Below are 24,618 nucleotides of genomic sequence, written 5' to 3'. Positions count from 1 at the left end.
AAACTAGTTGTAAAAAATATTAGACAATAAACAAAAAAAAATTCTTATTATGACGTCATAAGTGGCGACACTTCACCATTGTGACGTCATATGTTAAACTTACACGCATTCAAACGAGGCAGATCTCTTGACAGTTTCTTCTTCATTATCTGCTTGATTTGCTAAATCGTGGATTTTATGAGGAGCGACTCGTTCTAGAAGCGCTTGAAGCTCTCTGAAAAAAGGAAAAAAACTTTATTTTTTTATTCTATTGGGTCTGTTGGTTTTTTTTCAGTTAAAAATTTATTTATCAAACTTTTGTATTATTAGGGCATATGATCATATTACCGAAAAAAAATTTGACCGAAAGGGCATTTGTCCGATAACTAATATTACATAAACGACTTTTACCAAAATTTTGGTCAACACTTTTTTTACAACTTAAATGGTATTTTCCAGAAAAGGGTTAGAGTAAGCTGGGGTTAATGGGGTTAATAGTAAATGTATTTTCGTCGGTAAAATGGCATTTTCTAGCATATGATTTTTGGGTTAATGGGATTTTTGCATACTTCTTTTTTTATACGTACAGACTGACTTAAAGTTTCAAACCTACGGATGCATTGAAGACGCCTTTTTGTGATCTTTTTTGTTTGATTTGACTAGCTTAACTTCATGAAAATCCTTTATGATATTAATACAGGCTGAACTGCTGTGTAACTTTCGTGAGGTGTCCACCTTTTTCGCATTAGTTGCCTGCAAGTATTATAAAGCAATGTTAGTTGTAACAAGTGTTACAAAGTAAAAAGTTTCAGTAGACACGTATAAATTGTTATTTTAACTATGTAAAGGTTTTTATAGGCTTGTTTGGTAATCAAAGTTATTTATTTAAAAATATCAATACGTTTCTTTGTCTTTATTCTTAATGTTGGTGGACGATTTTACGACCTAAACGAGATTAAGTAACTCAGACCCGTTCTCGTGTTGTTTTAGACGTTTTTTCATGATAACAAAAATGTTGTTCTATAATTAGTCTGCAGATTGGTTTGATCTAGACTATTTTTTTTTAGCCTACCGTTTATAGGGCTTTGCAAAATAGTACTACGGCACCAAAGCAGTGGGAATCAAATAAATAACCTCTTGTTTTGAAGCCAAATGTTATGCCGGCAGCACATGGTTAGGGGCAACTCACAGACTAGGCTCTCTAGTCGGCGAGCCTTAAATTATAATAAAAGCTAAGGGCTTAGTTAATTCAAATTGTTATTTTTACTGGTAGTGATTGTCTTCTTCGCAGTAAGTCTGGGTCAATTGCTCGAACAGAATCGAACCCTGAATGGCTAGCTCTGCGCTGCAAGTTGTCATCATTTATGCGCAGTGATCTTAACTTGTCCATCTTCTTGCCGTTAATTTTGTAAGAAATACAAGTAAAGTTAGGTATATTATTAACAAAATAAGCAATACACATATTCTTAAGTTTATTTTTTGCTAAAATACTTCAACTGTATTTTAAATTAAGTAGAAATTCGAGAAACCTACCTTTTTTCAATTTCTTGCTGAAATTTTACATACTTTGCATATTAGAACTTTTTTGTTTATAATAATATTAGTTTATATTTATGAGGACATAAACACAACGATAAAAGTAATCTTATGACCTAACAAAGAGACAAGAAAAGTAAATATTTTGAATTAAATAAATAGCGCCGCGTGTGTTCGTAAATACGCCGCGGGATTATTAAAAAACGACTTCAGACAAAAAGCTAAAAATAATTTTCGTAGAGTTGGTGAATTATATTTTAAGTTTTAATAGAATAAAAGTATTAAATAAAATGTTAATATTAGAATAAAAGTATTTATTTTAGTATTGAAGTAATGATATATTTTATTTATGTGTTATTTTAGCCTTTTTTTGCTTTAACAGTTTTTCTTTTAGATTTTTCGTTTAAACAGTTTTAAAGTTTATCGTTTAATATTTCTAAAGTAATTTATATTGTTTAAAAGTTTTCAAAATGAGACCCCAGTAAGATTAATTTAGTTTTTTTTTATGTTAAATTAGTTTTTACCAAAATTTTTAACTAATAAAAAACTCAAAAACGAAATAAAAAACTAATGTTCGGAATTTTAAAGCTCTCCAACTGACAGACTGACTTGATTGGCAGTAACATAAAGGCTGTTTAGATTTTAATGACAATAATAAAAATAAAAAAAGCTTTTTGTAACTTTTTAAAAACTCATTTTCTTTTTTTATATTTTAGGAGGACTCCTAATAAGCCTCCTCGAAAAGGAGGACAAAGACATGTTAGTGCTCCAAAAGATCCAGTCGAGGTAAAATTTAATTAAAATTCAAAAATTGTTTATTATTGTTGTTTTAGAAATTTCTGCTGGGACCACTGCAAAACTAGTGGGTTTTGCCTTTATACTTTTTATCTAAAAATTGTGTGGATTTTTCTGAAATTGAGAAGTTGTAATTAATTAACATATCATAATCGGTGTATAAGTTTTCTATAATTTACAAAGACTTTAAACTTTGGCAGAGAAAATTTGAGTTATTGACAAGCGCTTTATAAAACCTTTATTTAGCCAATTAGTTTCTAACCGCGGTGTAGCGGTAAAAACACTTGCTACACCACCTTTGAGTAAGGCGCTACAGCATAAAAGCAGTGGGAATTGAACTCACGACCTCATGGTGGTGTAAACGGTGTGAATTCTTGCTAAGCCAGCACTTAATCAGCAGCATAATTACAGAGCAAATAAAATTTATATAATATCCCAAACTGCTAAAGGCAACTTGATACTGGGTCGGAGTAACTGATGTTACTCTATGTTTAGGTTGCACATTTGACCTTTACACGTCGAGGATAAAGATATACAAAAAAAAACACAAACCAGGTTTTGCTGTCTGGTTTTAACACTGCGTTTATGTGCAAAATTAACATATTTTTTTTGTGTAAAAGGTGTGTGCTCGAATAAGAAATGTAACAAATAGAAATCAAGATAGTTGCATAGAAGCTGTGAACGAAACAACTCTAAGATTAAATGGCCCACCACCTGACAGCAAAGTGGTACGAAAAAATAAAATACTTTTTTTATTCTAAATCTTTTAAAGTAAATGGTAAAACATTATTTTGCGTAAATTATTTAAAAAAAATTAACATTTTGTTGTTTGTCTTGTAGATTGAGTGCCAGTTTTATAAAGTATTTAATCAACACATTGGCCAAAAACAGTTGTTTAATTACATTGCAAATCCTATGGTAGATGATCTAATTAAAGGAAAAAATGGTAATTTAGGTTTTTCTTTTAATACATTAACTTATGTCACACATTTTTTTTATAAGAACATTTTAAGTGTAATTTTGATTTAGATTATTTTTTGTATATATTTATGTTCATTTTATCATCAATTTTTTTTACGGTTTCTGCTTATAAAACTGAAAACTATTTTACACAAATTGAAGGGTATATAGATATAAATTTATTTGGAAATGCTTTTTTTAATAAATAGTTTTTGTTAATTTGTCTATTTAGAAAAGTGATTTTCAGTAATATAACAAATAATCTTTTTTGCTTAATAATAAAATTTGGTTCCAATTTAAACCACAAAAATTTCCAAATTCATTCAGGTTTGTTATTTACGTACGGTGTTACAAGTTCCGGGAAGACTTACACAATGACTGGAACAGTTGAAGAACCGGGTTTTTTACCAAGATGTTTGGATATGTTATTTAATTCTATTGCACCAGTACAAGCTTCAAAATATGTAAGTTTTTATTGAAATATTATTAATTAAAAACTTTATATATATCTTTAGTAAAAAAAAATTAAAACTATTATAGCCTATAATATATACTTTTTTTGTTTTTTATTTATAGTGGTAAAAATTAAAATTTTTTTGATATTTTTTGTTTTGTTTAAAAAATGTAAGGTTATTTTTGTTAAGCTTGTTTTAAATCCGGCACTTTTTATTCAAGTGATACTTAAAATTTTTTGCAGTCAATTGGCATTTTTAGTCACTTGCTTTTGTACTAGACCGCTAAAATCAATTTTTTTTTGTTTCAAATTTAAACTCAACTGTTTTGTATTATGCTTAACTTTGTTTTGGGTGTACTGTTCTATATATATAATCCTAAAATTTTTAATAAGTTAATTTTTTTTTTAGAAAACATTTTACTTTTAAAAAATTTTAAATTTTTTTACTAATGTTTATTTTATATTTGAATGTGTTCTGTTAAAAGTTTGGCAAATTTAATGGTTGCCACTATACTTTTTTTCAGTAATACTTTAAGGTGTTTATATTTTTGGAAAGGGTGTGCTGTTGGGACAGGTTTTTTAAACTATGTGAATGCTGGGCTAAATGGCAAATAGTGGGGCTCGAACCCAAAACTTGTAGTTTTTTTTTGGATATATCTTTATCCTCGATGTGGGAAAGTCGAATGCGCGATCTAAATATAGAGTAACAACTGTTACTCCAACCCAGTCTCCAGTTGCCTTTAGCAGTTTGGGATATTATATGGATTATTACCCAATAATTATGCTGTCAATTAAGTACTGGCTCAGCAGAAGTTTTTACCGTTTATAGCGCCTTACTCAAGGGCGGTACAGTATAAGAGCAGTGGGGATTAAACCCACGAACTCATGGTGGTGTAGCAATTGTACTTATCACTACACCATGCTGCCGGTAGTTTTATGCTAAGATTAGTATACCACACTACAGGACTATTGCTTTTTATGTGAATCTTTAAAGTTTTGTAATTTTTTTTATTAAATCTGTTTTCGTACAAATAAAATAATTTATTATATTTTTAGGTTTTTGTTCCTGATGTAATGAATGGATTCTCGGTGCAGACAGAAGCTGATGCATTACTCGAGAAACAAGAACGAGATATTTTACCCAAACTCACCCCTAAAACCCCGTCAAGGTAGGTTTTATATATCGTTTTTTGAGCATTTTGATAATTTTAATATTTTAATTTATTTTTAGTTAAAAAAATTTCTGTATATACAAAATTGTTCAAATTTTAAAAAAATGTGTTTTAATATATTAATAAAATTTATATTCTTTTATGTTTTAATATAGTCTTGTTTTATTATTAACAATAGTCAATTACCAGTTTTGTTACCCGCACATCACAAACGGTAGTTTTTTCATTTTCCATATTGTCCACTATGCTTTATTATGTATATACAGTACTTAAAAGTGCTATGTTAGAGAGTTTTGCAATTTTGTATGTGTTGTATATAGCATGTTAGTATTGTTGACACTTAAGAACCCTTAAAAAACGTCTGTGGTACTTACAATTTAGTTTTCAAAAAATATTAAAAATAATGAACATCAAAAACCAGGTTACCATATTTTTTGTGTGGCATAAAAAGTACTAAGTAGCGTTGTGAATGTATACAAGCTAGTACTTTCTACGTCATCACAAACAGGGCTTCCCTTTCTTAAAAAAAACCTTAAAATTATTTGAAGTTTAAACCATTTTTGTGTTCAGTGACACCACTTTTATTAATTTTCAAGTAAAAAAAATCGCTAATATATCAGTTTAACAATATTTCTAAAAAACTTGTTTTTTTTAGGTCTCGCAAAGCACCAGATCTAAGATATGATTTAGAACATTGTCAATCTGAAAACATTAACCCCGATTGTCGATATGCAGTGTTTGTGTCATACGTGGAGATATACAACGATTATATTTATGATTTACTTGATACACAGTTGGATGCTTACAACAGACCAAAGTAAGTTAAAAGTAAAAGAACTAAGTTTAGTTGTAGTTAAAAGGAATTCTTTTAGATGGCTTCCAATAAAATTTAGGGTCACGCATGTTGTCCGACTCAAAACAACGTGCCGTTTACTATAGGAGAGAATTTAGGAGGACCGTATAATGTAGGCGATAATTCTCTTCCACCGTAATTCAGATGAGAAAATTTAGAAAAGCTGTAGTGTAATGCCTAACTCGAACCGTAATCCATAGGTGATAATTCTTTTGTACTGTAATTCAGATAAGATAATTTAGGAGGGCCGTAGTGTAATGCCTAACTCGAACCGTAATCCATAGGTGATAATTCTCTCCACCGTAATCCAGATGAGAAAATTAAGGAGAGTCGTAGTGTAATTATGTTTTGTCTAGGACCGGACAACTTACGTGATCCAAATTTTAATAGTTAATAATTGTAGGTTGTATTTTTACCTATCCTTTGGGTGACTATTAAATAATGTGTGATAATATAATAGTCACTTCCTTATCGTATTTTACCCATGGATCACAAATGGCAGTTTTTTTATTTTGAAGGCCTATAAATTAAAAATAAAACGTCTTTTAAGTTTTATTATAGTTGTTTTAACAAACATAACTAATTTCTTTTTTTTTAAATTACTTAATTTTAAATAGAATATGGATATACAATAAGTTTTTGTCGTTAGATTTGCAACCTAAAATATAGAAAAGTCGAATTTGTAAATTTCTTTTTGTTTAGTTAAATATAATTATTTTTAAATGTTATTGTTGTTTTTTTTGCATTAAAATTTTTTTCCAAAAACATTAACAGAGCGCCACAAACTAAAAGACTTCGTGAAGATAGATATAAAAACATGTTTGTATATGGAGTTCAACAAGTTGAGGTCAAAACTACTGAAGAAGCATTTGCTGCCTTTCAACAAGGTTAAAAAAATTTAATTAAAATTTAAATAAATTATTAAGTTTAACGTAAAAAAATAGGCTTTTGGATCATGTGAAATTTACGTTTTTTATAAAATTTTAAAGCCAGAAAAATAGTAAGAGTTTTAGAAAAAACTGTTAAAGTAATAATACATAGAAAACATCAAAGTATTAAACAAAAAATAATAATATTTATTGTGATTATAAAATTATAATAACCTCTTGTTATTTATATATTATAGTCATTAAAAAGTTAGGGTTTGGGTAAATAAATACATGGACGTCGATCCAAAAAAATTAATTAAATTTAGGGTGCCAAAAATAGTAAAATCTTCGGTTAAAAATACCGTTTTAAAATGCTCATATTAGGTTGAACTTGACTCTAAATTGTCTTAAATTTTATATTTGCAAAGATAGCAGACCACTTTAGTCTTTAACCAACTAAAGAACAATTATTACAAAGTATAAGGCACTAGACAACCGCGCAAAAATGCCAGTTTTAGACAATCTACAACGAGGCACGTAGAATATGCTGTTTTCCTGGCGACATTTTAAGCATTTATTATTGTGAGATTTTTTTGTATCGCCTAAAAAACTATTAATTTTACAACAAAAATGCAATTTTTGCATACTTCCTAGGATACCACATAAATTCAGCACTTATTAAAATTATAAATGGCAGTACATGCATGCGCCTCCAAGATTGTCGAAAGTGTATAAATGTATAGAGATTAAAAAAACACTAAAATATGGAGAAATATGAACATTTGGCCAGGACCATAAAAGTAATATGATACTTATAAGATCCATAAAGTTGATGAGTAAATTTAATTACTGTGAAGTACACATTATTCGAAATATTTTTTCCAATATATTTTATTCTAAACTATTATATTGACTCAGGTCAAGAAAGAAGAAGAATAGCTCACACTCAATTGAATGCTGAATCAAGTAGATCTCACAGTATTCTTAATATTAGATTGGTTCAAGCCCCTCTTGATCCACTGGGAGAAGATTTACTACAGGTGGATATAACATCTTAATATTATTTCTTTTTTCAATTTCCATTGTAAAAATTAGTCGGGGCCTGCCCTACGGTCGAAATTTTGATTGTTGTAATTAGGAATGGGCCAATCGAATCCGAGTCCGAGTACTCGGCCCGAGTATTAAGCATATTTTAATACTCGTGCTCGTCGAGCATTTTTTAGTACTCGGACGCCGAGTAATAAATTGTCATTTAAGATCGTATACGATTTACTAAACATAAAAAAACACGAGGTTTGCCTTTTTCTAATAATTTATAATCTACTCTCAATTATATTACGTTATTTAAGCAACAATTGCGGAACTAATACACTTTTTACTACAATTTTTACTACACTTTTTTTACTAAATTTTACGCATAATAAATTTGAGACTTGAACATTTTCGTTTGGACTTAAAATGATATTGCTATCAGTGGTAAGTAGTTTTGCCAACGTTAAACCTTTTATAATCCATAAATACGTGTTTTTTGGCAAATTTTGCAGTTTTAAAATTATGCGGGAAAGATTCTCGTGAACAGTTATATACGTTTAAATGACGTCATAACCGAGTACTCGGACTCGGCCGAGTATCGCGACAAAATACTCGGGCTCGTCGAATCCGAGTAATTTGGATTTCAGCCCATCCTTAGTTGTAATATGGTTGCAACTCTCAATAAATATTTGCACACAATCAAACCCAGAATGGCAATTTTTTTTTTATGTAGGCTTTTAAATTGGACCGGCAGCATGGTGTTGTGATAAGAACACTTGCTACACCACCATGAAGTCGTGGGTTTAATCCCCACTGCTCTAAGCAGTATTAACTTCTGCTGAGCCAGCACTTAATCAGCAATTATCAGGCATTTTTATAATCTATATAATATCCAAAACTGCCAAAGGCAATTCGAGACTGGGTCGGAGTAACTAATGTTACTCTATGTTTAGGTTGCGCATTTGACCTTTCCATATCTAGGATAAATATATATACAAAAATATATATTGTCCACTATGCTTCATTATATATGTTATATTTAAATTCTATGCAGCAACTAATTAAAAAAATCGTTTTTGGGTAGCCTATTTATGTTTTAAATTTAATTTTTTTTTAAATAGAATGAGTTAATTGCATAAATATATATTTTTTTATTTCTTGAAATTTACAAATTTATCTGATAGTGTTTAATAGTCGAAAGTTTTTGGACTTATCTTCAAATATAATTTTTGTAAGAATAGGTATATTTAATTATAATTTTTGAACCGAGTAGTATTACTATCTTTAATAAAAGTTTTGCCCACCCAACTGGCTGCTTTAATGTTCATGATATGAACCTTACTTGGAACTAATGTTTGTTCCTTGTAGTTTACCCATGCACCACAAATGGCAGTTTTTTTATTTTTTAGTCCATAAATTGGACATCCATGTTTTGTACTAATGCATTTTTTTTATTCTAAAAGAATATTTTTCTAACGTTTTTTATTTTTTTTTTTAGGAAAAAAGTTTGATTTGTGTGAGTCAAATAAGCTTGGTTGATCTTGCAGGAAGTGAACGAATGGGGAGGACAGGGGCAGGGGGTGAACGATTAAGGGAGGCTGGAAATATTAACGGATCGCTAATGACGTTACGAAGGTTTGTTCTAAAATTGTTTAAAAATTACACTTTTTGATTTATATTATGTCATCATTGTCACAATTTTGAAATGCCAGATTTTGTTTAAGCTCTAAGATAATGTAAAAAGTTTAAAAACATAAACAATGTCATATACTAGTAGTGTGATACTGGTGATGGCATCAGATTATAACAAAAAGTTTTCAGGTTCAAGCCTCACCAATGCCACGCTATTTGCCCTTTAACTTGGCATTTACAGATAGCTTAAATATGTTTTTTTTTTAAATTTATAAACTACAAAATTTGGGTCACGTATGTTGTCCGGCTCTGGACAAACCAATGTGCCATTTACCATAGGAGAGAATTATCTTGCACTTTTATCCAGAGGAAAGAATTAAGGAGAGTCGTTATCTGTAGGAAAGAATTAAATTATTACATACTAGTGTAATATAGTTTAATTAAACAGTTGTAAGTTCAATTAAGTCTTAAATAAGGCAGCACACTCGTTGTTAATTAGTAGTCGTCCGACAAGACCCATTGTTTTAAGTTTGCGACTTTACTGAACACCGACGGTTGTTTTACCTCTGCAGACATCATCGGACAACATACTTGACCCCCACATTTTTTTTTAATTTATTAAATAAACTAATAAATTTTAACAAATTTACAGATGTCTTGAGCAATTAAGAGAAAACCAGAAAACTGGATGTACTGATATGGTCAAATATAGGAACTCAAAATTAACACATTTGTTTAAAAGTTATTTTGAAGGACAAGGGAAAATTAGGATGGTCGTTTGTTTAAATCCTAACCCACAAGAGTTTGATGAAAATGTGGTACGTTAATTCGAAAATTTAATTTTTAAAATTTTTTTGTCTAAAATTTTTGGGGTCTTGAATTTTTTTTACATTTTTTGAGTTGAAAATTATTTTAAAAATTTCTAATTTTTTTTAGTCGGAAAAATGTTATTTAAATTTAACTTTACAATATTTATTTCACCTTACTAAACATTTTTTTCTCCTTTTCAATTTTTTTTTTGTTTTTTCTTTACAACCAAAATTAAGTCAATTTTTTTTTGTTTTACCTTTACGACAAAAAATAATTCAATTTTTTTTGTTTTACCTTTACGACAAAAAATAATTCAATTTTTTTTGTTTTACCTTTACGACAAAAAATAAGTCAATTTTTTTTGTTTTACCTTTACGACAAAAAATAATTCAATTTTTTTTGTTTTACCTTTACGACAAAAAATAATTCAATTTTTTTTGTTTTACTTTTACGACAAAAATTAATTCAATTTTTTTTGTTTTACCTTTACGACAAAAAATAATTCAATTTTTTTGTTTTTTCTTTACGACAAAAATTAATTCAATTTTTTTTGTTTTACCTTTACGACAAAAAATAATTCAATTTTTTTTGTTTTTTCTTTACGACAAAAATTAATTCAATTTTTTTTGTTTTACCTTTACGACAAAAAATAATTCAATTTTTTTTGTTTTACCTTTACGACAAAAAATAATTCAATTTTTTTTGTTTTTCCTTTACGACAAAAATTAATTCAATTTTTTTTGTTTTACCTTTACGACAAAAAATAATTCAATTTTTTTTGTTTTACCTTTACGACCAAAAATAATTCAATTTTTTTTGTTTTACCTTTACGACAAAAAATAATTCAATTTTTTTTGTTTTACCTTTACGACAAAAAATAATTCAATTTTTTTTGTTTTACCTTTACGACAAAAAATAATTCAATTTTTTTTGTTTTTCCTTTACGACAAAAATTAAGTCAATTTTTTTTGTTTTACCTTTACGACAAAAAATAATTCAATTTTTTTTTGTTTTACCTTTACGACAAAAAAATAATTCAATTTTTTTTGTTTTTTCTTTACGACAAAAAATAATTCAATTTTTTTTGTTTTACCTTTACGACAAAAATTAATTCAATTTTTTTTTGTTTTACCTTTACGACAAAAAATAATTCAATTTTTTTTGTTTTACCTTTACGACAAAAAATAATTCAATTTTTTTTTGTTATACCTTTCCGACAATAATTAATTCAATTTTTTCTTCAGCATGTTGCTCAGTTTGCTGAGATGGCTCAACAAGTTGAAGTGGCAAGATCAGAAGAATATAAAGTAGATAGAGAGAGTTTGAAGAGAAAGGCACTCGAGGCAAGAGCAAAGGCAGAAGAGGAAAGAAAAAGGCAAAACACTGCTGTTCGCCAACTAAACCAGGAAGCGTCTAGTAAGAATTAATTTGTTTTTGTAGTAATTTATCCTCGATGTGGGTCGACTTCATGGCTTTAACATTCAAAAACATTTGTTACCCTTACCAAGTCTTCGGCTAATTTAAGCAGTTTGCGATATTATTGTATATTAATTTATTTTCCAATCTGTTTTTGGCTCTGCAGAAGTTAGAAGCATTTGTATCACCATACACAAGGACTTTATATAAATGAAAGCAATGGAAATCGAACTCAGGGCCTTGTGTAGTAAAGCCAAATGCAACAGCACCTAGCCATCTATTTTTATAAAAACGATTTTTTTTTAAAACATTTGTTTTGTTCTATTATTTAGTTAATAAAATTATTAATAATCCATATCTAAAGTAAAATACTAAATAAATTTTATGTTGATTTCTCAAGTTAATATATTTAACCTAAACAAAATATTTTTTTTTGCAGATCACAGATTATTTCAGAGAAGTCGAGTTAGAAGGACGCCTTCCACTACGAGTGAATCTGATGCTACAACTGTTACCCCATATAATACTGGTATACAATTTATATCTTTTATTATAAACTTGTCAAAAAAAAATATATGTTAGGGATTATGAAGTTGCACAGGGTTTATTTTTTAAATTATAGTGACATTTTTTCATCTCACACAAGAATGCCATTATTTTTAAATTCGGAGATAAAAAAATATTTTTTAATGTCTATTTTTATCGCTTGCAAATTAATACCCATGTGACATTATCGTTGTATGCTAATAGTCATATAAATATATTTTTATTTTGCTTTTTTCTATCTATTGTCAGATTTTTTTTCGTTTTTTTGCAGAAAAAAAAACTAAGCCTAAAAAGCAACATTTTTTGCTTTAAATAAGAGATATCTTACCTTAAAAATATTTTAATTAAATAAACTGTATTTGGAAAATAATAAACCTTTTTGTTTTTTTTTAACAAATTCAAAATAAAAATTTTTTTGAATTTTTTTGATTTATTATTTTAGATGAACCAGAATCAGATTGGGAGGGAATGAACTTTAATTTGGGATCAAACTTTCCCACGTTGGAAGTTGCTGATGCGTTTGATGAAGATACAATCCCATCTGTCATCTCCTTCTTGGAGAACAGGATCTCAAAGATGAATAATTTCAGGAGGACATTAGCTGGATATGGTTAGAGAAAAAAAATTTAAATTTTTAAATAAATAAAAAAGATTTTTTTTTTCAAATAATATTTTTTTTAGTTGGATTAGTAAGAGGAAATATAACAAAGAACTCTCAGACTGACAGACAACAGCAAGAAAGATTGGCTGAATGTGAAAATGAATTAACTTCGAAAAATAAAGAACTTCTTAAATTGGAAAGACAAGTTAAAAAATTGGAGTCTAAGGTAATTTAATTTTTATAAAAAAAAAATAAAAAATTTAATTTTTTTAGTATTTATTTATCCTCGTTGTGGGAAGGACGACTTTATATCTCAAACATAGAGTAACATTTAAACCTTTACCCGGTCTTGAGTTTACTTTGACAGTTTAAAATAAAGATTACAATAACTTGATAATTAAACTGCCGATCAAGTATTGGCTCAGAAGAAATTTATACTGATTATAGCGCCTTACTCAAGAGCGCTACTGCATAAGAGCATTGGGGATCAAACCCAGAACCTCAAGTAGTAAAGCCAAGTGTTTTATTTTGAATTTTTCTTAATATATTAAAAAACGTAAAAATTATTTTTAAAACTTAATAATTTTTTGAAAAGAACCAAGTATTAACTAGGACTACCCAAGTGTTTGAAAAAGACAAAAAACAACTTCAGGATAATGTGAGTTTTCTAAAATATTAAACTAAATATTCCAACTTTAAAAATCCTTTTTTTATTTATTTAATTTGCTTTAGTTTTATATAGAACAAATCTTAAAAAGAAAAAAAAGAAATCTTTGTATTTTTATTTTTTGCTTTTTTAAATTATTTTTTACATTTTTTTAGCTAAACGAAGCAGAATTGCAGTTAAAGAATTCTCATTTAGAGAACAGAAAAATTGAAACCAAATTAAAGGGGGCAGTGGCTAATACTAAAGCACAGATTGAAAAACAATGTGTAAGTCATTTTTTATTATTTTAAACATTTTTTGTAAAAAAAATATAATATTTTTATTAATAATTATTTATTTATTTATATTGTAATGCATCAAAAGTTTTAACCAACAGTTTTGTAAAGACTTTTTGCAATTATTTTAATTTTGTTACCCCTTAATTTACCCATTTTTTACTATTTAAGACCCCTTTTTAAAGATTTTTACTCGCGGCAAATCCCCCATAAACTCTAGTGTAATGTTAGTAAATTTGCCTAAAAATAATCAATTTTGTTTTATAGAAAAATTTACATCTACGAGTTTTTTTCTTAACTTTTTGTATTATTTCAAATTTTTAAAATTTTTTGAAATTTTTTTTACAGGACAAGAGAGTGCGCAACGTGCAGACAGAGATGCAAGAAAAGATGTGGGTTAAAGAAGAAAGATTGCGACAACTGAAGAATATAATATCAGACGGAAGTCGAACTAACGTCAAAGTTCCATATACTGAGGGAAGGGAGGGAAGGAGCAGCACCCGTAAGCCTCCCCCTCTTTCAACCCCTACATCCTCATCAACTGTAAGTTTTTTTACTGAGGCTTGGGGTAATAAACTTAGTGGGGGCTGGGGGTTATAGATTTGTTAAAGTTCAGGGATACAAACTTTTTAATATTTGTTGTTGTGAAATTGTTTTTTAATTTTGGTAAAATACCATATTCTCGAAAATGTCGTTTTACCGTCATCGAGAAGTTTTCGAATAACCCTGTCTGACCCTTACCCTTTTCTAAAAAGTGGGTTATTTTTAAAACAAATTTAATATATTTTTCAGTAAAATTTTTTTTTTTTAAATTTTTGTGTTAATTCGTGCATACCTATAAATTTTTACTTACGATGTCATAATAGGATGGGTCTTCGAGGCAAAGAATGAACAAGCGTCGTTCACGCTCTGCCGAGAATCTCCTCTCAGGTGCGACACCAAGAAAATCTATGACAACTCGATCTCGACTTCCCTCTTCCACTTCTGATCACGATCTTCGTCATCGATCCAACAAGAAAGTCGTCATGCCACTGGAGGTCAGTATTTATTTTTTTTTTTCTAAAAAGTTGAAAATTATTTTTTTTGTTAAAAAATGTTTGGAGTTTTTAAAAAAAAAAAAAAAAAAAAACTTGATCAATTGAAAGACAGTTAAAGAATTTCAGCAAAAGCATTACTTCATTAAATTTTAGCGAAAAATTAGAAAATTAAGCATTTAGGAAATAAAATTATTTTAGGAGGGTCAAAGGTCAAGTGAAGGAAGGGGTGACTGTCTGACCCCACTGCGGGTCATGACCCGGAGTCAAAGGGCGAGGTATTTTGCAGAATTGTCTGAAAGCGGAGATAGTTTAATGTTAGAGCAAGAAAATGAGAGGACATTAGGATGTAGTTTTGTGAACAAAAATGATGAAAATGTGATGAGACATAGGGTAAGGTTTATTTTAAAAGTTTTTGAAAAAACTTATAAGATTTCAACATGTTAAAGCTATGTTTATTATTAGTTAAAGAGGTTCAGATGAAGAGGTTTAAATGTAGGGGTTCAAATAAAACAGGTTTAAGTCTGAGAGGTTTAAATGTAGGGGTATAAATTAAAACTGTTCAAATGGAAAAAGTTAAAATGTAAGGGGTTCAGATGAAGGGGTTCAAGTTTAAAGGGGTTTAAATGCTGGGGTTCAAATGAAAGAAGTTTAAATGTAAGGGGTTCAGATAAAGGGGTCTAATGTAGGGATTCAAATAAAATGGGTTTAAATAAAAGGGGTTTAAGTGAAGGGGTTCATATGAATGGGTTTAAAAGTAGGGGTTCAAATAAAAGAATTTTAAATGTAAGGGGTTCTAATGCAGGGATTTAAATGAAAGGGGTTAAAATAAAAGGGGTTCAAATGTAGGAATTCAAATGATAGGGGTTTAAATGTGGTGGGTTCAGATAAAGAGGTTCAATTGTAAGGGGTTTAAATGGAGGGGTTCATATAAAAGGGGTTTTGTTTTTGAGCTATCGGTAACCACTAGGCTTAATGTCAAATATTGTGGCATTGGTGGAGTTTGAACCCGAAACCTTTCTGCTCCCATTTTGATGCCAACAAAGTAATACCACACTATCTAAATTTCAAAATAATTTTTTTTGTTGCAGCCAGCGCCACCGGTGGCAGCAAAACATCGAAGATCACGATCGACAACCAATAGCAATTGGTTAGCTCATCTACCTAACACTACAGTTAAAACTGGTATTTATTTTTTTGTATCTTAATAATTGTTAGGCATGTTATAAGGGTTAAAAGTCTTGGGCATCACTATTTGTTTAAGGTTGATTTACACTTTTTTATCATCAAAAAACAATTATCAATGTCTAATTTTAGGGTCTTTATAATAGAAAAAAAACTGCCATTTGTGGTGCCCGTGTAAATTATTCTTGGCTTACATTATTTATAAGTCCATATTTCAACAATTAAAATGCAGCCTGTAAGATAGGCTATTAACTAAGATTTTAAATTATCTAAATTTGCCAAAGTTAATTTAAAACTGGGTTGGGGCAAAGTTAATTTATTAATTGATTCGACTGTAAAGTCAACCTTCCACATCAAGGATAAATAAATATCAAAAATTATTTTTTAGAAACGATTTTGCAACCAAATATTCGACCAAACAAAGTGGTTAGTGTGCCATCTCCAAAGGATGTTGCATCGGCAAATAAATATTTGCTGACTCATCAGCGAGAAGATAAAGATGGGGAGATCGAAACCCAGCTCGTTAAAGTTTGTTTAACTTTTGTTTTACACTTGATATTTAAAAAATATTTTCTACTATTTTTTACCCTTCATTTTTAAATTAATTTAAACTGGTATTACAATTGAGACCATTTATTTTGGAACACCATATCAACCAATTATTTAAACACCATAGTGACCTGCCACCACCATACTAATTAACCAATTTAAACACCATATTGGTTAACCATATAAAACACCATATTAACCAACTATTTAAAACTCTATATCGATCAACCATACTAATTAACCAATTTAAACACCATGTTGATTAACCAATAAAAACATTATTTTGACCAACCATTTTAAACACTATATTAACCGATCATTTAAACACCATATTGACCAGCCATACTAGATAACCAATTTAAACACCATGTTAATAAACCATTTAAAACACCATATTGACCAACCATACTAATTAACCAATTTATACACCATATTGATAAACCTTCCAAAACAACATATTGACCAACTATTTAAAACACCATATTTACTATTAATTTTGCACCATATTACTATCATTTTAAAAAACCAAAACCATTTTAACCAATTGTTTCTAATTAACAACTATATTCAATCTAGGGCGAGGTATTTCAGACACGAACAGGAGGTCAACAAGTTCAGTTTGTTGATATTGAAACTTTGAAACAACATGACCCCATGAAAGTTAAAAACAAATCACCATCCAGGTTTGTGACGTCATTATTATGGCCATGTAACGTTGTTATTATTGTGACGTCATAGTTAGCATATTGTGACGTGATAATTAGCGTATTTTAAGTTTATTGTTTACCTTATTATGACGTCATAGTTTGCGTTTTGTGATGCCATTGTAAGCGTGTAAATAGCAGATTGTTACGTCGTTATTACCGTTTAGTGACGTCATTATTACCGTTTAGTGACGTCATTAAATTTTTTTTTTTTAAATAAGTAAAATTATGGATTAATTTTTTATATGAAAATTAACAACAAAAAATCTTTATTAGAAAACGTCAATCTAGTGTTTCTATTGAGGATTTATCAGCTGGTGAACAATCTAGTTGGACTGATGTTGAAACTAGAGTAAGTTAAAATATTAAATTTAAATCATTTTTGTGAAATTTGTATTATTAAATAATAAAAAAAATAGTAATGCCGAAATTTCGAAAGAGTTTTTTGGGCATTTTGTTAGTTTTACTGTCATGTTATCAAAATTTGTTTTTGCATTTTTTTATAAACCCTTTTTTTAAATGCGCTATAAAATTTTCGGTAAATGTCGGTTTTAGAATTTTGATTTTCATAAATGTCCGCAAAAAAAGATTATTGGTAATATAAGCAAATACCTTTCATTTTTTTATGATAAAATTTTAAAAGTATGAGTTTCAGAAATTTTACTAGATTTCATACAGAAATAGGTCAATTTTGATTTTTCACTTAAATATTGTATACAATGTAGTTAAAAATTTTAAATACTTTTTTTTCTAGTGTGGATATGGAATTGGAAATCACCCAAAAACTGTGGTCACCAAGTAAGTAATAATAATTATTTTGAAAAAAATTTAAATCATTTTTTTTGTGTTAAAAATATAATTGTATTAAATATTCAAAAAAAATAACTAAAATATTTTAACTTTTTTGCAGGCGAAAAAAGTGACCTCATTATAAAATGTGACGTCATACTACCAGTGTTTTGATATTATTAACCTAATACAGCTGCCACTTGTAAACATAAATGCTGCAATTGTCCTTTAAAATTTTTGAGAAAATGTTTTTAAAATTTAAAAAATAATTTAAAAGTTACTTTTCCACCTCCTTTAATTTTTTAAACACAACTTAAGGGCTAGTTTTTTTTAAACTTATGGGTTTACGTATAGGTATAGTTGTTGTTGTTATTTTACCGCGTTTTGTAATTGCATATATTTGCTTATTAATAGAATTGTAAAATAAACTTGATATAAACAATGTGTTATAAAAATTAAATACATAAAATGCTTCTAGGACAATGCAATTTTAAAATATGGTTTTAGATTTTATTTTTGTGGTCTTTAAAATAAATGAATATAGGCTATGTGGTATATGCTAAATTACCGTCATTTGACCTAAATTTCTGTAAATTATGTATCGGTCAAATTATTTTCGGCAAACTACTGGCATCGTGGTAAGAACACTTGCTGAGGTCGTGGGTTTAATCCCCACTGCTCTTATGCTAGCGCCCTTAATTAAGGCACTATAAACGGTATGAACTCCTGCTGAGCCAGCACTTAATCAGCATTATATTTAAGGGACAATTATAATCTATAATATCCCAAACTGCCACAGGCAACTCGAGACTGGATCAAAGAAACTGATGTTACTCTATGTTTAAATCGTGCATTCGACTTTCCACATCGAGGATAAAAATATATACAAAAATAGACGGATTCCGTTTAGCTAATACGCTTCATTGAATGTCATAAATACTCTAAGGGGAATTTTTTTATTGAATCATTTCATGGGCTAGGATTTGCAATAACAAAGAGGTAGGCAGTTTTGAATTACTTTTCAAGCATTTAAAAATAGAACATTTAGTAAATTAGCTACTTTAACTTTTCGGTAGTTTTGTTTATTGAATGCTGCAAATTAAACCAAAACACTTTTATTTATAAAGAGTTTAAACGTTTTTGTTACATTAGCTTATATTAAGAAAAAAATATGAATTCGTTAAAGCGGAACTACATTATATTAAAAAAAATATATAATTTTAATATTAAGAAAAAAATATAAATTCGTTAAAGCGGAACTACATTTTTTTACATTTTACTAAACCGGTTTACGAAGAAAACGTTATTGTTACATTGTACACTTACATTTTTATATTTAACACAAACATTTTCAAGCGTAAATTTAAGCCTTTAGATGATTTAGCTTATAGCTAAAAAAAGGAAGGTATCAAAGTTATTGAAGCAATGCTATTTAATAAAACATATGAAACATTTAGATTACGACAGATAGTCTGATTTTGTGGGTTTCCACCATTATGACGTCATAAATTCTTTTACAGTAAGTCAGTTACAGTAAAGTTAAATGCTAGTTTACTCTGCAAGACTACTAGACCTAAAAAATGCGTAGGTCGGAACACTAAAATGCTAAAACAGTTGCATTGTATACAGGTTTACAAACAATAAATGAATAATAAAAACGTTAACACAAGAAAAAATAGAATTTACAAAGATTATTTCAACGCTACATTAATTTTAAAATATGAAAGAATCTAAATGCAAGTTTAATATTGATTCAGTTTGTATGATTAAGCTTTTTGTTTTCAATAAGTCATTTTTTTTTATATAAAGACTATGTTTGTTTTTTAAAACAGGAACTACATAATACTTTGTGACGAAACAATTCATAGTTTCGGTCGAGTGGGATTACATCTTGTAGTATAAACTTACTTAAAAACATATTCGTGCAATTTCTCACATTTTCGTTTATAAAATGCTTTCGTGCATTGACTGTCTAGGATGTCGCTCCACCATTTAAAGTGTTTATACCAAACAAAGAAATTGAAACAAAAATTTAAGCTCATAAATTAAAAAAACGGATTTATAGTAAAAGGCATTCTATAAATATCATAATGACGATATAAAGTTTTTAGGAATTTCTAAAATGTACTTAAATTATCATATACTTATTAGTATTTAGACATTATTTATTTGTATTAAGCGAAACCAATAGGTTTTTAAAACATCTTTTTAATAAACTAGTTAAAACAATAGAATTTATACAATGGAAGAAACAAATTTAAATCCAGAAACTATTATTATAAATTCTGCGGTTCAAATCTACACTCAACAGCGTGGCGTAACTGAAGAAGACTTTGAAACAAAAAGTAAGTTAATTTTGTACAAAATTGTGGAGTTATAATATAAAAACAGTATTTTCTTCGTTTAAAATGCATAAAAAAATAACACGCCTTTGCTTGCGCATTGGCTGGTTCCTTTTTTAGGAGATTTTTTATCAGAAAATTAATTGTTAGTTATAAAGGCATAATAATTATTGTAAAAAAACAACAATAGTTTGTAACTTAAAGAGATGGTTCGGTCGTGGAGTTTCTTTTTTAATTAATACAGCCTACCTAATTAAAAAAACTTTAAAAGTAAAAAATGTCTTATATAATATTGCTAAATATTGCTTTTCATGCTAAGTTTGTTTTTTGCAAAAAATTTTTTTAAAAAAATACAACAAACGGCTCAGAGAGGGCAAAATAAGGTCATTTTCTTATGTCCGCCAGCATATAAACTTACGACGATGACGTCGTGCGTCACGTGACTCGCGAACCAAGGGAATTTCCCTATTTACAATATTTACCTTCAAATCCCGATATCTCAAAAACTACTTGACCAATTTTTAAAATAATGGTATCCTCGTGCAAGTTGGAAAAATTTCAACATGATTAGAAAAGAAACTCTGCGACCGAACCATCTCTTTAAGAATGTATTAGTTACGCCCGCGTCATTACTTCCGCGTATTACCATTTCTTTAGAATTTAGTTATTTTTTTAAAAGTTCATTATTTTAAATCTATGTTTAATGACAAATAATTAAAAAAAACTATTTTTAGGATTGGAAATCCAAAATTGCTTTCGTGAAACTTCCCGCAAAAATGCACAAACTAACCCGAACCTGCCTTTAGTTCAACTATCGACAACAAACCCAAGAAATCGACGAAATCAAGAAAATTTCGATCGAGACAAAATCGTCGAATTTACTAGAAATTTAGAAGGGGACATTTTATTAGATGACATTTTTACAGTTGCCAAGCAACAGGCTAACCAATCAGCAGACAGGTTGAGTTTAGATGATGAAAACTACAACCAGTTCGTTCAAAAACATTCAAAATTTTTATCGCTTATCGGTCCAGCTGGTAGCGGAAAAACAACGTTGTCAAGTCTGTTAGTTCAAAAACTTTTATTTCCTGAGAACAACATTCTATCCAACGTTGAATATTTATTTTACATCAAACTTCATTATGTTAACTATGACGACAAGTTTGATATTTTACAATTTCTTTCTACAAGCGTACAAACCCATATAGAACCCATGTCTAAGGACATGTTGAGGCTGTTCGTAGACGATATTGCGCACAGTTCCAAATGCGTTTTCATTTTTGACGGACTAGATAACGTTAAATTTAATTTAACTGAAGAGGTGCCGTTTGTGAATATATACGACGCGCACGCAAAGGCCGAGGTCTTTATCAAAAATATTTTTTCTGGTAAAGTTTTTCCAAAGTCAATCAAATTAGTTACTTCTCAAAACTACCAGCTCGTAGAACTACATCCTTCTTATAGGCCGTATTTTAACGTATACATTCTAGGACTAAATAGACAAGGAATAAGCGAAGTTTGCCATCTAAAAGCGGGTGAACACAGGCATCGTAATGTAATGGCGTTTTTAGAAACTAACCCAACGCTTTTGGACATTTGTTTTTTGCCCGTTTATTGTAATTGTCTAATGGGCCAAATAAAGAAAATAGCAGATGGACATGGTTGTTTGAAGCTTCATTCGACCACTAGTTTAATGCTATCAGTGCTTACTTCGTTCTGCCGTTCAAAACACATGTGCTCAAAGGAAAAATACTTGGGGCATTTAACCCAGTTGGCATTTAATGGAATTATTAAAGAAAAACTTATGTTTGAAAAAGGCGATTTAATAGAAGTCGGAATAAATTGGAAAAATGTTGAAAGTTTTTTGGATGTTTTTGTCTTAGAAGACTTGGGGTCAACTGAAAATATAATTCAGGGTGATGTTAACGCTTCGTTCTTTCATTTCGCATTCCAGGAATTATTTTGTGCAATTCATATCATGTCATATCTTCCCTACGACCAATTTAAAACGTTTATGCCGAAACTTACCGAGAAAAAATTTCAAGTTATTGCTAAGTTTTTGTACGGGATGGGCAGTAAGACTGTCCGCAAACAAGTTAAAACACTATTCGGTACCAACTTTCACTTTTTAAAAAAGAGAGACTATCTTATCAACTATGCTTGCGAAAAAGTAAAAAATATCAAAAAGACTGATTTAGAAGGACCGTATTTATTTAGTTGGCTAAAAGAGATGGACGAGGCTCATTTTGTGGATAGTTTTATTCCGTTGTTACCTGCTCGAATTGGAATAATGAATAATATTTATCCCGAAGAGATTTTGTCTTATTATTATTTGTTAAGAGCTACCACTAATAAGGTCTCACTTTTTATTGGTCCAGATTTTATGGATGATTGCTGCTCAAAATTTTTATCCGAAATTTTGAATCTGATTTACCACAAACTCAATATTGAGGTAAGCTTTTTTTTTTTGTAATATCTTTATCCTCGATGTGGGAAAGTCGAATGCGCGACTTAAACATAGAGTAACATCAGTTACTCCGACCCAGTCTCGAGTGGCCTGTGGCAGTTTGGAATATTAAAAATTAAAATTGCCCAAAATTATGCTGCTGATTAAGTGCTGGTTCAGCAGGAGTTCATACCCTTTATAGTGCCTTACTCAAGGGCGCTACATCATGTAATTCAAAAACTATGGCATCGGATCACGAGCCAAAATGTTTTAAATTCAAGTCGGACCAATTTAATTTTAATCGTTTTTGAGCTTGAGGTTTACAATAAGCTTAAACACATGTGCACACTCATTCTAAATAATTAACCTATCACCTTATGGCGACACGCCAAAAAAGTTTCAGGTATAGCAATTTTCGGAAGCATTGTTTTAATTTTTCATTTAATTGTGACGTCATAGATTTGTTGGTTGAGGATTCGATCTATTCCTTTAACTACTGATGACGTAGAAGTGATATGCTCTTGTTTGGGTCGAATTCGAGAATTGTGGATCGAAGATTGTGACGTCACAAATCAACACATCGACATGTTAAAACGAACCAGAAGACTTAATACTAAGGTTTGAAAATATATTTTTTGGATGGCCAGGCATTTAAACCCTTTTTGCATGTTTCTTTGCGGCCAAATTATTGGAATCCCTTTATTTAACCCCCTTATAACTAGCCCCTTTCCCTGGTTGTTTTTTTTAAACTCTTTACAATTTCCCCCCTTTCATTTTAAACCCCCATTTTTGAACCTATGTCAACTAAAAACTGGCGAAAAAGGCTTGGAACTAATTAAGGGTTAATGAATTATTTAGGATTAGGTTTATTTAGGGGTTTGGTTTTCCTTGGCTTAAAATTGGGTTAAATAAGGGTAGCGCCCTTAGGTAAAGCGCTCTAAACGGTAAAAACTTCTGCTGACCTAATCAGCAGTATAATTATCGGAAAATTAAAATCTATATAATATTTTAAACTGCCACAGGCAACTCGAGACTGGGTCTGAGTAACTGATGTTACTCTATGTTTAGGACTTTCGACCTTCCCACATCGAGGATAAAGATATATACGGAAAAGGGGGGTGTAATCCGGTTTTGTTTTTTGTTTTTATAACTTTTTTTTATCATTTTGTAGAAAACAAAAATTTTGGGGATCGAGGATCTGAAAAACGATTTTCCTTATAACCAGAGTTTTCGTCATAGTCGAAGAGATTTAAGTTTTCGTGATGGTGTCATCAGTCGCGAGGGAAGCCGACGAAGTCGACAGTTGTCGAGAGAAATTTTAAGGGAAAGCTCAAACAGCAATTGCGTTATTTCGTGAAAAAACCTAACGTTTTTTTTTTAAATTTGGACTTGTACAGTTATTAAAAAAAGCCCTGGACAATTTTGAGTTGGATTAAAAATGCTTTATTTATTTTTGCCGCATTTCTTACCTATTTTTTAAAAATTTAAACATATTAGGGCTGCTTCAGGTTTTTTTAGTTGGTTTTGCCTTAACATTTTTACAGGAAGTTATTAAAGTCTATATATTCGTAAGTTATTGGGGATTTTTACTAAGGTTATTACATCATTTCTGGGCTTTTGTTTTTGTGGTATGACTAAAGTAACGCTAGTTTTCTTTTCTTGTTTGTGTTGGTATAAAACACTTAATCACTTTAGGTAAGTTGTGTTTTCGTTATACAAGCAACTTCTACATCACGTTACTGATAACCTATAACTTTTTTCAATCAAGTTTTTTTAACGATTTTATTTTGATTTTTTTATTATTATTATAGACGAAACCCTGTTTAATTATTATCTAACTGTAAAAGCTGCTTTTTGTTGTACTAAATCGTTTTTTAATTTTAGTTTTGTTTAACCGTTATTGAGGATAATGAAAAAATGATCCCATTTTTTATTTTTAAAATTCGTAGTGTTGGGAAAGCACCATATATGT

At 29.4% G+C, this 24,618-nt stretch overlaps 2 protein-coding genes across 3 annotated transcripts; both read left to right on the top strand.

Annotated features, from left to right (window-relative positions):
* The first annotated feature begins 1,970 nt into the window (after positions 1 to 1,970).
* On the top strand, positions 1,971 to 18,213 carry LOC145753733 (kinesin-like protein KIF23). Of its 2 annotated transcripts, XM_082570170.1 has the most exons (25): positions 1,971 to 1,996; positions 2,232 to 2,301; positions 2,931 to 3,038; positions 3,151 to 3,256; positions 3,598 to 3,734; positions 4,781 to 4,893; positions 5,552 to 5,713; positions 6,524 to 6,636; positions 7,537 to 7,658; positions 9,149 to 9,285; positions 9,935 to 10,100; positions 11,337 to 11,508; positions 11,948 to 12,037; positions 12,497 to 12,664; positions 12,736 to 12,881; positions 13,251 to 13,313; positions 13,478 to 13,588; positions 13,946 to 14,140; positions 14,464 to 14,634; positions 15,723 to 15,816; positions 16,205 to 16,344; positions 16,942 to 17,048; positions 17,346 to 17,421; positions 17,824 to 17,867; positions 17,980 to 18,213. In XM_082570170.1, the coding sequence occupies exons 1-25, from the start codon at positions 1,986 to 1,988 to the stop codon at positions 17,990 to 17,992; spliced, it is 2,835 nt and encodes a 944-aa protein (XP_082426296.1). In that variant the 5' UTR covers positions 1,971 to 1,985; the 3' UTR covers positions 17,993 to 18,213. The 2 variants fall into 2 exon arrangements, with proteins under 2 accessions (XP_082426296.1, XP_082426295.1); XM_082570169.1 differs by lacking the exon at positions 1,971 to 1,996 and having other exon boundaries at positions 2,123 to 2,301.
* Positions 18,214 to 20,042: 1,829 nt separating this feature from the next.
* On the top strand, positions 20,043 to 24,618 carry LOC145753901 (NACHT, LRR and PYD domains-containing protein 12-like). Its single transcript, XM_082570424.1, has 4 exons — positions 20,043 to 20,203; positions 20,935 to 22,652; positions 23,106 to 23,264; positions 23,818 to 24,618. The coding sequence occupies exons 1-4, from the start codon at positions 20,101 to 20,103 to the stop codon at positions 24,001 to 24,003; spliced, it is 2,166 nt and encodes a 721-aa protein (XP_082426550.1). The 5' UTR covers positions 20,043 to 20,100; the 3' UTR covers positions 24,004 to 24,618.

Source organism: Corella eumyota, chromosome 5, assembly GCF_963082875.1.
Source record: "Corella eumyota chromosome 5, kaCorEumy4.1, whole genome shotgun sequence".
NCBI classification, from domain to species: Eukaryota; Metazoa; Chordata; class Ascidiacea; order Phlebobranchia; family Corellidae; genus Corella; species Corella eumyota.
This window is presented reverse-complemented; position numbering and strand designations above follow the sequence as displayed.